This window comes from Lissotriton helveticus, chromosome 9 (assembly GCF_964261635.1).
Source record: "Lissotriton helveticus chromosome 9, aLisHel1.1, whole genome shotgun sequence".
Classification (NCBI taxonomy): Eukaryota; Metazoa; Chordata; class Amphibia; order Caudata; family Salamandridae; genus Lissotriton; species Lissotriton helveticus.
Genome location: NC_136070.1, coordinates 59,455,219 through 59,471,967, shown reverse-complemented (window position 1 = coordinate 59,471,967; position 16,749 = coordinate 59,455,219). Strand labels below are relative to the sequence as shown.

General features: G+C 47.5%; 1 protein-coding gene across 1 annotated transcript in view; it reads right to left on the bottom strand.

Annotated features, from left to right (window-relative positions):
* Nucleotides 1–16,749, bottom strand: part of RYR3 (ryanodine receptor 3) — a 1,933,484-nt gene that overhangs the window by 1,343,306 nt on the left and 573,429 nt on the right. The window contains exon 10 of the mRNA XM_078661960.1: nt 2,682–2,838. Coding sequence (XP_078518086.1) covers nt 2,682–2,838 — 157 coding nt within the window. The remainder of the gene's footprint in view (nt 1–2,681; nt 2,839–16,749) is intronic.

Sequence of the window (16,749 nt, the reverse complement as noted above, 5' to 3'; positions counted from 1 at the left end):
TAGGTTTCAGTTATATATTGTTCTTGGATGTCCCATGCTTCCACGGCCAGAACTGTGTAGTGCATACTCCACATGCACTTACTGTGCTGGAGGTCATTATTAAAGTTGTCTGAACAGCCATGTTTAAGCTTCTTGAAATGTGCGGTGCTCTGAAATCCACCGGTGAGACTTGGACAGGGTAAGTGACTTACTGGGCCAACTGACTTTCAAAGAGAACATGCTTGTCCGCCCAATGTAATTTTAAGGGTCCTGGGCAAGATTTATTTTGGGGGGCCATCTAGGGAACACATTTTAATGTTATTACCAATTTCTTGCTAATTCAAGCCTGCATAATGACAATGTTAGTTACATGTCAACATTAACGGGATCACAAAAACAGTTCAAATATGTCTTGCCCTGGGACCCCAAAAATCCTAAAGCTGACACTGGGTAGAGAGAGAGGTAGATGTAAGCAGAGAGTGAGAGAAATTGAATAGACAGAAGACAGAAGTCAAATAAAGTGAAAGTTCACTTTCCGAGGGCCTCTTGGAAGTTGGGGGCCCTGGGCAACTGCCCACTTTGTGAATGCCTTAAAAGGTTTTTGTGGAACACTGCAGAGAAATGAGGCAAGTCAGTTCATGTGGGTAAACGCAGGGCACTACAGCATTGACATATTATGAGACATTGGCTTGGTGGTTTGTGTGTAAAAGGTAGGACTAATTTAATTTTATGGGAATACAATAACATTTGACCAAAACCCAGGGCAGATGAGAATGAACAGGTAGCACAAGCTGTTTAGTATTGTTATTTCTACTTATGGGCATGTGATAAGTAAAGAAACTGACATCTAGGCCGCACCGTGTTCTATGTCCAAACAGGGCCAGCAGGTGAGGAGACCCACAGGTGATGCTAGTATCTAACTGTAACTGGATTTAGAGCTTCAGACTGATCCCAACAGCCTCTTGGCCTTTTAAAACTGAGCCAGCATGTTTGGATCGATGGCTGTGCATAGGCGGGATCAGCGATGCCCTCCAATAAGGGCAGACTGGACTTGGTAACGATGAAGCACGGTGGCCTCTCCTAGGACCATGCAGGGGAGAGGGGATGCAGGAAGAGTGCAGTACGCTCCGATGATTATGAAACGCTTGGCTACTGTTGCAGGCAGGAGTGTTGGCGAGGTTACAGCTGCTAATGGACACAGACTGGACACTGTGCAGCGCTGCAGCCGCCATTAATTATACTTAGATGGGAATTTTGAACTGTAACAGCAGGCCTGAGGCACACCAGTCTCAAAGGGTAGGACCCTGCCAGTGCAATGAAACACGACCAGTACACTGTGAAAGCGCCATGGCACGGCGGGAGCAAGCAGGCACCAAGCCCTGACAATACAGGCACGTGGCCCGAACACAGAGATGCGCTCCCCCCCAGCGGAGTGCACTTTGGTTTCACCCTGCTGGGATAATGCACGCATACGCGTAGTTTGGGCCCTGTAAGAGGAGTAAATATGATTAAGCCCTGCTAAACGAGACTCATCTCTCTGTCAAGTGTAGTGCACAGTTCTGGCTCTACCAATACCGTGAATGAAAGAATGGAGATTGGCCCACAAGTAAGCAGTAGGAGGAAACATGACTTCTGGCCTGAAATAACCCAAGTGGTGCAAGGTGGTTGTATGAGGATACAACGCATGCCTGTACCGCGCATACCTTGTCTATGCCTATGGCATTCTCATGCATGTCAGTATAACAATGTAAGTGAAACCCATTGTGTGTGTATATATATATATATATATATATATATATATATATATATATATATATATATATATATATATATATACATACAAACACACAAACACATACATATATTTGTGCGCAGCTGCAACTCAAGCCATTATTGAATGGAGTCCAAGATCAGATAATTTGGGGGTATCAGTGCCAGGCAGCAACATAGGTGAGCAGACCTCTACCCAGGAAAGGAGACCGCTTTACAATAGGCGTTTTAAGGCATGGGAAAGTGGGCAATTGCCCCACCTTCCAAGGGGGCCCTAGAGAAAGTGAAAATTCTCCCTATGTGGTCTCTGTCTGTTCTATTTTCCTTTCTAAACCTCTCTGCCTTTCATCCTATATCTACATCAGACTCTATCTATGCAGTGTCATCTGAAGGATTTTTGGGGTTAAGAGCAAGACATATTTCAGCTGTTTTTGTATGAGCCTGCTAAAGATTAACATATTATTTAGGAATGTTTGGCATCATGTGGGCTAATATTACCAGTAATTGGGAAATACAGTTCAGTTGTTCTGCACAGGAGCCCCCAAAATATGTTGTGTCCAATAAATCAATCAGGTGGTTTGTAGAGCGCGACTACTCACCCATAAGGGTCTCAAGGTTCCAGGGTACCCAAAATCCTTAGGTTGACACTGCTTTGTATCTGCGCTTATGTGGACGCACTGTCATTTAGCGTCAGTTGGACCTGCCCCAGTAGAGACTGGCTGCAGAACCACTGAGAGAGAATATCTCTCATGGCATAGGAAAAGTTCTATCCTTACATGAGCAGAGTTACTTGTCAGTCAACGAGGCCTAAAGTGTAAGCTAAAGAAGGACATCCCCATCTTTAATTGATCAGTCAGGGCCCTGGCCATGTACAATGGCTGCTGCCCCAGCTCTTGCTCCTGCCCGCCCCCAGTGCAGGCCTCAGTCCATACCTTTGAAGCCCTGAAGCAGAAGGCCGATTTCTTGGTGTCCGCCTTGGTCCGGTCCTCCAGCACCAGCCCTTGGTCTTCGTTGAGCACGAGATACTGGCCGGTTGTGATGTGCCGCAGGCGGAAGGTCTGCCCCCAGCGCACATGGCTGCCGCTCCAGCTGAGGGCATGAAATAAACACAGCAAGGTAAGGTGGTGTGACGTGGTGTAGAGACGTGCCAAGCATACCATCCGCACACAGGACAGTGCTCTCAACACAGCACAGCATAGTTCATGCAGCGGCTAATCCCTCTGGTGCTGTCACCATGGATATAGAAGCAATAATGCGGTCATAGTCAGCAGCTGGGTGAAAACTCTCCATCTTCTCAGCCTTCACATACACCATCCACCAACACCTGCCTCCTCCTTTTACCAATTATACACAACCATACAATCCTTTCATGCCACTACAACACACACATTAAGTATTCCAGTGATCAAATCTAACACAAACACATTACTCTTGTACATCCACCACTTACACACCACATACTCTTCTTTACAACATCTCGCCCCCAGTACTATCAAATACCAATCACCAGTAGTACTGCACATACACATATTTCACAGAAAACCACTACATCAATATCTCCTCTCACTGCTCCACAAAAACAAAACACACACATCTCAATATATATTCATTACACATATCTTTCCTAACTATGTATTCATGTATCTATATATTTATATTCAGTCCTATTGTACAAGAAAAATAAATACTCTTGAAAGCTTCACTCTGACCTACCATCATCCTACACCTCTATCAATGTGTACTCTATATTCACTCTCTCTCGTCCCAAACCCTTTCTACTACTATGATCTCCAAAATAACCCTTCCTGGATGCCTTCCTCCTCTACACCTCCTGGCTCATCCCAAAAATCTGTTCACTTCTATGATCTTCCAAACACCTCTAGTAAATTCTACCTCATGTTATCTCTCCTTTGACTCATCCCATACCTAACTTTTCTAATCCCTTTCTACAGGCTCTCACCTCCTCCATCTCTGCTTTACTCATCCCAGACCTCAACTTACTACCATGATCTCCCAAATAACACTTCTGGTTTTCTTCCCTCTTCTATCCTTTCATTACTCTATTCAATCCAACTACCAGATGTACACGTCCTCCGCTCAAATTAACTCGTACCTCCTTATACTAGTACTATACTCATATTTCCCTATATTAATCCACCACTAATCTGTTCATCATTATTGTTCATCATCAACTTTATTCAGTTTGATCAAAACCATCAAAGTATACACAATCAATAAATAACAATCAATGTCTAAAATAATCTTGCCCAATTTCCAAATATAAAAACAGCATAATAAAAAACTTCCATAAAACTGATAAAAACTACAATCAATAAAAATCCTCTTCTATAATGAAAGTGCTTTGTGCCTGGTGTAATTAAATAATCATAATAGAACATCTCTAATGACAGCGTCTGAGCTGCCCTGGACATTATTACATCTCTAATAGTACAAAGAAGCATCTTGAACAATCTAGGTCACAAACTTCTGCCCCCTAAACCAAACATTCAATAAAAAACTGATTACGGCAAAAACAATAGGATTTTATGTGTCAGTCTTTAAAATCATCAGAGCAACCCAATAATGTCTAATTTCCAGGTTACAGCAAACACAAACAAGTCGAATCCACTTTCTTTTAGGACGGCGGTATGCAGTGCAAAATAACAAGATATGTTCATCAGTCTCTGGGGCATGGCCGCAGGCTGGGCAAGTAATTGGGTCTGATTTGGAAGCCCAGGTGTTAAAAGAGCTTACTGGTAAACAGCCCAGGTGGAATCTCACATAGAGGCTTTTCGCCAATGGTGGTGTAATCAGATGAAGAAACGGCTCAAACTTGGGATAAGGCTTAAACCTTAAGAACTCTGTGGTTAAGCGCCCTGCAGTCATGCTTGTAGTATACTGCTCAGCTACATGAACCCAATACTTGGCTTTTACAGTTGCTATGTCTTTTTTACTAATCCGCTCTGGGAAATCCCATAGCTTACTCAATCTCAAGATCTGCACCAAGTTGCAACATGGAGTAGCCATGAAATCCGTTTAGCGCTACTCATATTTAAGACTCCTCTCAGCGATTCACAATAACTGCTTAGCTCCGGTGTGGTCCACAAATGCAGGTTTTAATGGGGACACATCCCCAAGATCCAACTAATCCTTTTGGGTTCCGGAGTAGCGTGTTACTCGCCGAAAAGCACTTTGACGCCTCATCAGGGGTTGTAAGCACTATATAAATACAATTATAATCAAGTAACAGTGCCTAGAGGAGTTGTCAGAGGCACCACATAATGCAAGTGTAAGGGAACGCAACTACTTTCCTAAATGAAACATTTGCCTTTTGCGCTTTGGTGTACTCAGAGCCAACTGCCACAAACCTCTGTACCAAAAGTTACACTACAGCAATTCCATGGCAGAGGAGAGTGCCGGAGGCAGACCCACAGTCATCACAAGCAAGTTCTACTCCATCACATAAAAGACACACTGTGTGATCTCATAAAATCTTATCACACTCTGCGTTCTCATATAAATGGCCCTGTAGCCCTGTCTTCTCATATAAATAGTTCCATCACATTGTGCATCCTTATATATAAAGTTTTGTCACACTATTGCACGCTCTCACACAGCCTTGACACATTGTGCATGCTCAGTCTGTCACAGTGCATGTTCAAATAAACAATGCCATCATATTGTGCACTCCCACATACTCGTTACATCATGAGTGCTAGATAGAAAGTTAGTTATTAGTTGTAAAGTATGGGGGCCCTACTCAAGTAATATATTCCATCTACTGGGAATACGGCCAGCCCTGGCAATTCCATTTGACCAGCCCCCGGGGGATGGTGGGGGGGGGGGGGGGTGGGGGAGGGGGGGTTGTGGCACTGAGAAGCTCTAGTTGAGAGCACTGCTGTCGCTTTTATTTTGTTATGGTGGGCCGATATTTCAACACTGCTGAAAAACCATCCCCCACCGCTCTGGCCCACTGGGGAAAACGCCCGGTGCCCGTTATGGCCATCCCGGCCTGACTGGGAACCAAGTTCCCCCATTGTAGCACTTGACTCTGTCAGTGTAGTGAGGCAGAGTGGTTCAAGGCCTACTCGTCAGGGGAAGTGGCATGGGCCACTACCCCAGTCTGCAGGCACGCTACAAACAATATCTAATAAGTTATGGTCCACTCAGTGCTTTTACTTGTAAAAAAGAAAATTAACTTTTTTACATACACACTAACTCAATGCTAGGCATGCGCTTTCTGGTAGAGACTATCTAGCCACAGACTGCTCACCTTTTGAATATTCCACAGACATCGTACTGGATCCAGAACATTTTCAGCAGTACACCAGCATGCTGGTAAGTGGTGCTATGTGGTTTTGCACCAATATCTTTCCGCTGTGAAAACAACGCTCTGAACCTATATAGGCGCCACTTTCGAGATTGTCTACAATACCATGCGCAGATTCCAAAAAGCAAATAGGTGTGTGGTCCAGGCAAGATGGGAGGGTTGGTGAGGAATCTGTGGCTAGATAGAGTCTTTACCAAAGGCAAGTAACTTTTTCTTCTGATAAAGACTTCCAGACACAGATCCCTCACTTTTTGAATAGATACCAAAGCAGTACTTAATTGGAAGTGGGATGCCATTGGACTCAAAATCGAAAGTCCTGTAGAACTGAGCAGGCAAATCGCCCTTCTCGGCAGACCTGACTGCACAGATGATAGTGCTTATTATGGAAGTCCTGTAGAACTTAGCAGGCAAATTGCCATTCTCAGCAGACCTGACTGTCCAGATAATAGTGACATATGAAGGACACCGACGTAGCGACCTGGCAAATATCTCGGACAGGGACAACACGTGCTAATACAATGCTAGCAGCTTTGTGCTTGGTAGCCCTGGAGACTGCTTTTCAGTTAATGTGTAACATATATTAATGCAGTGCACAATCCAGCAGGAGATGGTTCTCTTCTGCACAGCCTTGCTTTTTTCACTTCAGCGAACTTCAGAAAGAGGTGATTGTCCACCTGGTGGCCTTTGGTACAATCTATGTAGAAGGTCACCACTCTCTTGGTGTCCATGCAATAGAGTCTCTGTTCCTTCTCCTTAGAGGGTGAAACAGATCATAGAACACAGGCAGTGTGATGGTCTGTCTGACATTTAACTATGCCACAACTTTTGTCAGAAAGGAAGCCTGAGTTTGCAGAACCAGTTTGTCTGGTAAGAAGGTGGTGTATGGTGGGTTGAGTGAGCTAGAAACTCACTCACAAGCTGGCCCAATGTTATGGTGATGAGGCACACTGTCTGCAGGGCAAGGAGCAACAAGAGACAGCTGTGAGGTGACTCAAATAGAGTGCACTTCAGAAAGGTGAGGACCAAGTTAAGGTCCCACAGTGGCATGATGAAATACTGTAACCCTTTCAAAATCCTCAGGACAACAGGAGACTTGAACAAACAAGGCTGATCCAGCAACTGCAAAAAAAATGAAAAAGCAAAGCCTTGCCAGGATAGGGACCAAACAAACAATTAAGTTTTTTTTTTTACTTGGTATGAATGGGGTCAATCTGCCAAGTACCACACCAATGCACAAATGTGTCCCAACGAAAGTTGTGTACAGTTTTTTTTTAAAAGAGGGGCATCTGGTTACCAGTATGCCATTACCCACCTCCATAGGAAGGTCAAGGATGTTAAGTTATCGCTGCTCAATCTCCAGGCAGGATGGTCGGGATTGCGAAGACCCAGGTACAGAAACCTGCCCTGCTGCAAAGGGGCATCTTGATCAGAGGACAAATGTTCAGGCCAAGGAATGCTGGATACCTTACTCTCTGTGTCCAATCTAGGGTCTCTAGGATGGCTTGGCCCGGTCAGGTCTGATCTTCTTGAGAACTCAGGGCAGGAGTGGTAATGTCGGAAAGGCATACAGGAGTCCTGAGTTCCACTCAAGGCAGAACACGTCCCTAAGTGACAGATGCCTTGGAAACTGTAATGTTCAGAAGTGCTAATGTTGTGTGATCTCAGTGGTGGTGAACAGATCGAGCCACGGGTTTCCGCATCGGCAGATGAGACCTTGTGATACTTCTGAAAGTAATGGCTATTTGTGGTTCCCGAGGTACCTACTGAACAGCTTGCCCGCTCTGGCATTCAATGATCCTGTCAGGTGGTTCACCAGCAGGAAAGATCCCTGGAAGCCCAGCCAGGTCCAGAAGATCAAGGTCTCTTGGCACAGGGTCCATGACTCCATTCCGCTCTGTTTGTTGCAGTACCACATGGAGGCAGTGTTGTCAACAAGAACCTGTAACAGCCTCCTTTTAATGGATGGAAGGAAGGCTTTCAATACAAGTGGATAACCCTCAGATCAGGGCTTTAAGTGGGATGAAAAAACTGGGGGGTCTCTTAAAGGGGCGTGGCCATGGTAATTAGGGGCGTGGATTTAAAACACTTACGCTAAAAATCTGTGTTTAGCATAGTGTGCCGCCCGACTTGCATTTTGCAGTTTCTGCCATTGTATCCAGATATGTGACAAGTAACATCATAGCTACAATAAGTAAGGACTATTGGCTTTATCAATGGTTGTTAGTTGCATTAGATAAATTGCAACTATTGCTTGTTACATATAATATTTAAAAAGCTTCCAATTAAAGCCCTGGTGACCCTACTACAATATTGCTGCTCTTGCGTTTCATCCATCCCCCGGTCCATTAAATACGGGGTCCCTCAAGGGGCCTCGTTAAGTCCAACACTATTCAATGTATTTGTATCATCCCTGGCAAATGGGGTATCAACGTCTGTTCATATGCGGATGATACCCAACTAATGGCAACCATTAACGAAGAGGATGACCCAAAAAATAGGCTGCTTAACTGCCTCACGGAACTGTCACACTGGATGCATAGTCATTGTCTAAAACTAAATGCCGATAAATCTGAAATCCTCCTGTTTGGCGGCTTGCAGCACTTGTGGGATGACACCTGGTGGCCTGCAGCCTTGGGCACACCTCCCATCCCAACATTAACTGCAAGGAACTTGGGAGTCCTCATCGATAACACTTTATCCATGAAAAACCATGTGTCTACAATTTGTGGTAAAGGTTTTGCCCTGTTAAAAATGCTAAAAAGAGCAATCCCATGGATTCCCATTGAGTGTAGAAAGATTCTAGTCCAGTCACTGCTAATGAGTAGACTGGACTATGGGAATGCCCTGTTTGTAGGCATGGTAAACTACCTGTTTACAAAACTGCAATTGGTGCAGAATGCGGCAGCTAAGGCAATCTATAACATGAAAAAATATGATCCGGCCAAGAGCTGTCTAAAAGAACTACACTGCCTACCCATGAGGCAAGGAGCCTCTTTTAAGATGCTATGCATTGCACATAAGTCTTTGAATAATACCGGTCCCAGCATCCTAAAAAACAGAATCAAGTTCTACACCCCCAACCGGAATCTCCGCTCGTAGTCCATAGCTAGAGCAGCTGTGTCTCGAGTGAAGAGAGCCAGGATGGGAGGGCGGTCTTTTTCCCACTTAGCAGCAACCATTTGGAATGATCTACCTGTGAGAAGTTGGCCTGATATGCGGTGCTCACTATTCTAGTGATCACTATGTATCAGTCCAAACAACCCTTATTGATGATTGGTTGTAAGTCAACCTTATAGACCAGCTATCCTAGTAGCATGGATACGAGCAGTCTAAGGCTAAGACTCTAGAGGGCGTGTTAAGCCAGCTGTTTTACCATCACATTACCCCTTGAACACCAAGTGAAAGGACACCACACAAGTTGTTATGAAAATAAACAGATATTTATTTATAACAAGACTACCCTGAACTCTTTATGAGTCAGGGAGCTAAGCACACAACAAAACTCTTAAGAAAATACTTTAAGTCGCACAATTTACACAAATGCCCGAGGGGCACGAAAAACCATATATTACAAAAGTGGAATGCGAATTACTAGCAGGTAAGTAACTATTCTCATAGACTTTAGAAACGCTAGGCCTACAATACTAAACCCTTAGATTAGTAGCAGGAGGCCTGTGGACGTCGTGTGCAGAGTGGGAACTCTCACGCGTAAGGCGGGAAAAAGTCTATGGAGGCTAGCAAAGACAAAGTTACTGTTCTCGGGCGAACCCGACTAGGTGGGTCGAAAACAAGAGTGGATCCGAACACTTAGAGTGTTGGACTATGCTGAAGCACCGGAGTACTTGGTTTACCTAGCCCAGGGGCTGCGGCTGCATAGGGTTCAAGTTGCGTCGGAAACCCTTGTTGAAGATCCAGAAGCCTGAAGAAAGAAGTTGCTGGCAGGCGGCCAGTGAAGGAGTTCGTGGTGATCCAAGCCTGGATCAGGGAAGAAGAAACCTGTAAGCAGAGGGGACCAAGTTCTGAATCACTAGCCAGTGATTTGAGTGGGTACCAGGATGGCACCGGACGAAGTCACCTCAGCCAGGTGAGTGGGCGCTGCTGGGCTCTGCAGTCTCTCGGACCAGGAGGCGTTGTCGGCGACCAGGATGGAGGTGCGAGCTGTCCCACGAAGGTATTTGCTGTCGACGTCGCTGGACCCAGGATTGGGCAACAAGTCTTGGCAAATGCCAGGCCCACGCGGTGGACCTAAAATGGCGTCTTGAGTGGACCAGGAGGGTCCAGGGTGCTCCTCTTTTGGAGGGGAGCAAGGGTTAGTCTGGAGCAACCAGACCAGCAGTGGTTGTCGTCGTGGAGCGTCGTGAGAGGGCCACTGGCCAACGGGCAAGCGACCTGGACAATGCGGTTTGCAGCAAAGAGCAGAAGGGCCCCACGCAGATCTCGTGGATGCAGGGGGGCTGGACTTCGGTGCTGGAGCTGCTCAGGGTCGGGGCTTCTCTTACCCCAAAGCACTTGGTCGAGGGTCACTCGGTGGTCGTGCTGGACAAGCGTTGTGCAGTTCTGAAGATGGCCGGTCCCTCGAGGTCTCGTCACACCCACGGATCACAGCTGGGCTGATGATGTAGGTTGAGGTCAGAGGTGCCAGGGAAGCCGGTTCTCGTCGTGCTGGAGCAGTCTTGATCCGAAGGAGAGACTGGCAACAAACCGCGATGCTTGGTTGGTGCCTGCTGCTGCAGGGTGACTACTCCTTAGTCACAAGGGAGAAATCTTGAGAAGTCGAGAGTTCCTTTCGTGGAAAGTAGTTTCAGGATTCAAAGATGATCTGATTTGGAAGGGGGCCAGTTCCTACCTTTATCCTGCAAAAAGGGGCTGGCACGCGACTAAGTCCTGCCCTATGGGTGGGACTAGGAGGGGGGTGGTTACACCCCTCTCCTTTGGCGGGCTTTCCCCAGATCAGGGGCTGGAGTGCCCCTGGAACTGGTTCCAGCCGGCCTATGCACAGTGAGCACCGGGGTGCCACTTGCAGTCACCTTCCTCTAAAGCCCTGCCTACCTAGGATACACGAAATCCTGTCTGGGACGGTGCTGGCACCGCCCCTGGCAGGAAACCCTTTGTCCTTGCCTCCTGGGCTGGGAGGACTCACAGCAGCAGGAGGGCAGACTTGTGTCTCGGTGGCAGCATCCATCTTGTGGAGCTAAGGCTCTGTCTAACTTTAACCGGGGTTACAGGTTACATACATGTCGTGTCCCTCTAGAAGGGTGGAATGCTAACCCCGTCGCCAGAATTGGCGAGGGGTTAGTATTCCAATTCGTATGACACCTTACTCGACATGTTTTGATAAAGCGATACCAGAGTTGGCACATAACCGCGAGGATTATAATGCACTTAAGAGTATATGGTATGCGATATCAGGGAAACGGCTAAGGGATGGGTCCCGAAAGCCGCAGACAGGCCCAGCTCATGCCAGAGCACCATCTCACACGATTCCAAGCACTCTGCCTTCAGGATTGTCAAGGCCTGCCATAGGAGTGACTGATAGGAAATCTGTGTGCCCATTTAGGTTTAGATATAGGAATACTATATCTAAAGCAAAGGGTGATTACACCACCTTGCCCCAGCTGTCGTGCAGCCAGTTGTGTCAGACTTGGATGGCCAGCCAGGGGTGGCATAATACATGCTGCAGCCCCTGGTAGGCCCTGGGTACACCTATGCCCTGGGTACCTAAGGTACACTGTACAGGGACTGATAAGGTGACTCAGTATCCAATTAGATATGTACCTAAGGTACATGGAATCCATTTTACAGAGAGAGCAGTAGGCCTGGGGTCCTGAATAGCAGGGCCCCAGGTCAACTAAGTCAGAAAACCAGCAAAACACCAGGCCAAAAGTTGGGGGTAACCATAGTCAGGGATCTACCTTCCTACATAACCCCCCCCCCCCCCAAACGAAAGGAGATAAGGCTATCCTTGCCAGGTAAGCCTATATTGCCTGAGTGGCCATATAAGGAAGTACCAGCACTGGCATGGTTACCCCCTATCTCATGGTCCACTAAGCAATCCCTCACCCTAAGGGTGTCTGAGGGTCTCCACCATAGGGAATCCCTACCTGTGGTGTGCTTTGGCAAAGTAAAAGGCTGGTGCTGAAATGGAGTACTGAAGTGAGGCTCCACTAATTTTGGGCTCAGCTTCCTCCAATAATTTTCCACCATAGAGGCCTTTCTTTCAAAGACTGAGTTGTTTTGGGCTCTCAGGGTCAACCTCTGGCTACCTACAGCTGGAGGTTGGGTCCCTCTGTTTGGCTTACTGGAGGGACAGGTCAGGTTTGGGGCCCTCAGGTCCCAGGTTTGGCTGTGCCCAACAGTGTCCATCTGTGGGAGGTCCCTAACTAAATTTAAGGGGGATCCCTCAGGAGTCTGTTTTATTTTCACTTGGCTAGGATTACTAGCTTCAGTGCCCTTAATCTGTTGATTGGGAAGTTCTTTTGGTCAGGGGGCCCTTTGGGGTCCACCACTGGCCTCCCTGACCTCTACAGCCCTGGGCTGACTGAGGCAGGGTAGAGAGGGGCAGGTTACCTGCTCCAGACTGGGTCCCACCTTGGAAGGGTCCACTGACATCAGGGGCTCTGCCAGGCTAGGCCTGACTACCTCTGGGGCAGTTCATTCACAAGGGGTCAGATCAGTTCCCTGAGGAGGCTGATCCTTTCCTAAAGTCTGGTGGGAGGGAGATTTCTCTTCCTCCTCAATGCTCTCTGTCTGAGTGGAGTGATCCATAGTTTCAGGCTTCACAACACTATCATCTGTCTGAGTTTGAGCTGTGGCCATCACAACTCTCCCAACCTTTTCAGGAGGGGGCTCAGTTTGGGTGTGGGCTGTGACCATCACAGCCTTTACAACCTGTTCTGGGAAGGAAGTTGTCTGAGATTGGGCTGTGACTGGCACAGCCCTCCTGACCTGTTCAGGGAGGACATCTTGGACTGGGGCTGTGGCTACCACTGCCCCACTAACCTTACCATGGAAGTTTACCATTTTAGAATGGGTTTCTTGCTCTACTTCAGCCCAGGCTGAGAGCTCTAAATCATTCCCCAGTAGGCAATCTACAGGCAAGTTTGGCGACACTGCCACTCCCTTGTGGCCAGTGACACCTCCCCAGCTGAGATTGACCACTGCCATGGGATGATCTCTCTGTACTCCATCAATATTGGTCACCTGGTATGTGGCACCAGGTAAAAGTTGCCTTGAGGGGACTGGACTCTCAGTCACCATAGTGATGCTAGCCCCTGTATCTCTATAGGCCTCAACTTTTATACCATTGATGAGGGGCTCCTGTCTGTACTTGCCCAAAGTGTTGGGACAAGTTGTGAAGTTGGCAAACCCCATGCCAGTCTCACAGACAAGAGTATCTAAGTTTGGGGACCTGGTTAGGCCAGAGTCCCCAGGAACTCCCAAAGTAAATGCCCCCAAATTCTTGGGGGCACTCTCACCACCTCGGGGATTACTACTAGTAGTAACAGGAGGTTTGGGAATGTTACTTGGGGGTATGTTCTCCTTATTGTTGTTCTTTGGGCAACTGCTGTCAGTTTTCAAATGACCCACCTGTTTACAGGGATAACAATAAGGTTTCTTCTGGTTATTAGAAGGATTCTGGGACCCACCCCCCTCAGAGGATTTTTGGGGCCCTGATGTGGTTTGATCTGGAGACTTATTCCCACCCTTCTCTTGAGGCTTGGTTGATTCCTTTTTCTGGCCACCACCTTGGTTCTTGGGCCTAATCCTGGTTCTGACCCATTTGTCTGCCCTCTTACCCAATTCTTGTGGAGAGGTCAGATCAGAGTCTACCAGGTGCTGGTGTAATAACTGGTTCTGACAATTATTTAAGACTTGCTCTCTCATAATAAGATTATACAATCCTGTGAAGTCAGTAACCTTGCTACCCAGTAGCCAGCCTTCCAAAGCCTTAGTGGCACAATCAACAAAGTCAGACCGGTCCTGAGACTGAGTTTTCTGGGTGTCTCTGAACAGCAACCTGTACTGCTCAGAGGTTAAGCCAAACCCATCAACCAGTGCATTTTTCAGGACCTGGTAATTGTTAGCATCCTCAACTCTAGTAGTGAGGAGCTTATCTCTACCTTTGACATCAAAGGAGAGCCACAGTATAGCTGCCCACTGACTTTGGGGAATGCACTGCACAGTGCAAGCCCTCTCCAAAGCAGCCATCCATTTCTGGATGTCATCCCCTTGTTTAAAGGGGGGCACTATTTTGGTCAGGTGTTTAGTATCTAAACCCTTCTCTTTTTCTCTTGGGAGATTGCTGCCACCAGTGGGAACTATCCCACTCATCTGCTGCTCTCTAGCAAAGGCAAGCTTCTCTTTGGCCAGGGCAAGTTCTTCCCTTTCAATCCTCAGTTTAGCTTGCCTCATCCTTGCTTCATGCTCTCTTCTCTGAGGGGAAGTCAATCTCCTCTGGGGAGAGTTCCTTCTCCCCTGAGAAGAGGCATTAGAGTGCAGAGATATAATGGAGTCCCTAGAAGAATATCTATTTATCCTAACTCCAAGGTTAGGCCTAATTAGGGTCAGTACTGGGGTCCCCCAGATCCTTCCCCAAGTAGGTCTAAGTTGGCCCTAGTGAGTCTGCTGACTAACTCAGGACCCTTGTCTGCCTCATCCCCAGAGAGTTCCTCAAGATCCTCCTCCTCAAGTCCATTTTCAGTGTTAGGGAGGTCTGGATCACCAAGGTGCCCTTCTAAGGCTGGCATATTCCCATCTCCCTGAGATGCTTTCCTAGCATCATAAGTCTCTAAGAGACCTAACAGAAAGGGAGTGGTGGGGTTAGACCCCTGTTTCAATTTCCTGGAGGTACACAAGTGTCTCAACTCCTGGAAATTGAGAGCTGCATATCTTGAGCTGACCTGTGGAGGGTCAATCACCACAAGAGGGGTCCCTGAGGACTCTCCCTGGGTAGACATGCTTTTCTAGTGAGGTGTAAGTGGTGCACTTACCTACCCTATATGTTTACCTACTGATCCCTTGCTAGAGTTGTAGTTTAGGGTGTGCTAAGCCCTAGGAGCTACAACAGCTGGTTCAGTAGAACTCAGAGTATTCTAAGTTAAGTTATATGTACCTTAGTACTTATGTGATCTTTCAAATGATATTCTTAGGATACGTGTGGTAAAACAACAGCAAGCTCAAATCCCAACCGCTGCTCACCAATGTGAGAAGTTGGCCTGATATGCAGTGCTCACTATTCTAGTGATCACTATGTATCAGTCCAAACAACCCTTATTGATGATTGGTTGTAAGTCAACCTTATAGACCAGCTATCCTAGTAGCATGGATACGAGCAGTCTAAGGCTAAGACTCTAGAGGGCGTGTTAAGCCAGCTGTTTTACCATCACATTACCCCTTGAACACCAAGTGAAAGGACACCACACAAGTTGTTATGAAAATAAACAGATATTTATTTATAACAAGACTACCCTGAACTCTTTATGAGTCAGGGAGCTAAGCACACAACAAAACTCTTAAGAAAATACTTTAAGTCGCACAATTTACACAAATGCCCGAGGGGCACGAAAAACCATATATTACAAAAGTGGAATGCGAATTACTAGCAGGTAAGTAACTATTCTCATAGACTTTAGAAACGCTAGGCCTACAATACTAAACCCTTAGATTAGTAGCAGGAGGCCTGTGGACGTCGTGTGCAGAGTGGGAACTCTCACGCGTAAGGCGGGAAAAAGTCTATGGAGGCTAGCAAAGACAAAGTTACTGTTCTCGGGCGAACCCGACTAGGTGGGTCGAAAACAAGAGTGGATCCGAACACTTAGAGTGTTGGACTATGCTGAAGCACCGGAGTACTTGGTTTACCTAGCCCAGGGGCTGCGGCTGCATAGGGTTCAAGTTGCGTCGGAAACCCTCGTTGAAGATCCAGGAGCCTGAAGAAAGAAGTTGCTGGCAGGCGGCCAGTGAAGGAGTTCGTGGTGATCCAAGCCTGGATCAGGGAAGAAGAAACCTGTAAGCAGAGGGGACCAAGTTCTGAATCACTAGCCAGTGATTTGAGTGGGCACCAGGATGGCACCGGACGAAGTCACCTCAGCCAGGTGAGTGGGCGCTGCTGGGCTCTGCAGTCTCTCGGACCAGGAGGCGTTGTCGGCGACCAGGATGGAGGTGCGAGCTGTCCCACGAAGGTACTTGCTGTCGACGTCGCTGGACCCAGGATTGGGCAACAAGTCTTGGCAAATGCCAGGCCCACGTAGTGGACCTAAAATGGCGTCTTGAGTGGACCAGGAGGGTCCAGGGTGCTCCTCTTTTGGAGGGGAGCAAGGGCTAGTCTGGAGCAACCAGACCAGCAGTGGTTGTTGTCGTGGAGCGTCGTGAGAGGGCCACTGGCCAACGGGCAAGCGACCTGGACAACGCGGTTGGCAGCAAAGAGCAGAAGGGCCCCACGCAGATCTTGTGGATGCAGGGGGGCTGGACTTCGGTGCTGGAGCTGCTCAGGGTCGGGGCTTCTCTTACCCCAAAGCACTCGGTCGAGGGTCACTCGGTGGTCGTGCTGGACAAGCGTCGTGCAGTTCTGAAGATGGCCGGTCCCTCGAGGTCTCGTCACACCCACGGATCACAGCTGGGCTGATGATGTAGGTTGAGGTCAGAGGTGCCAGGGAAGCCGGTTCTCGTCGTGC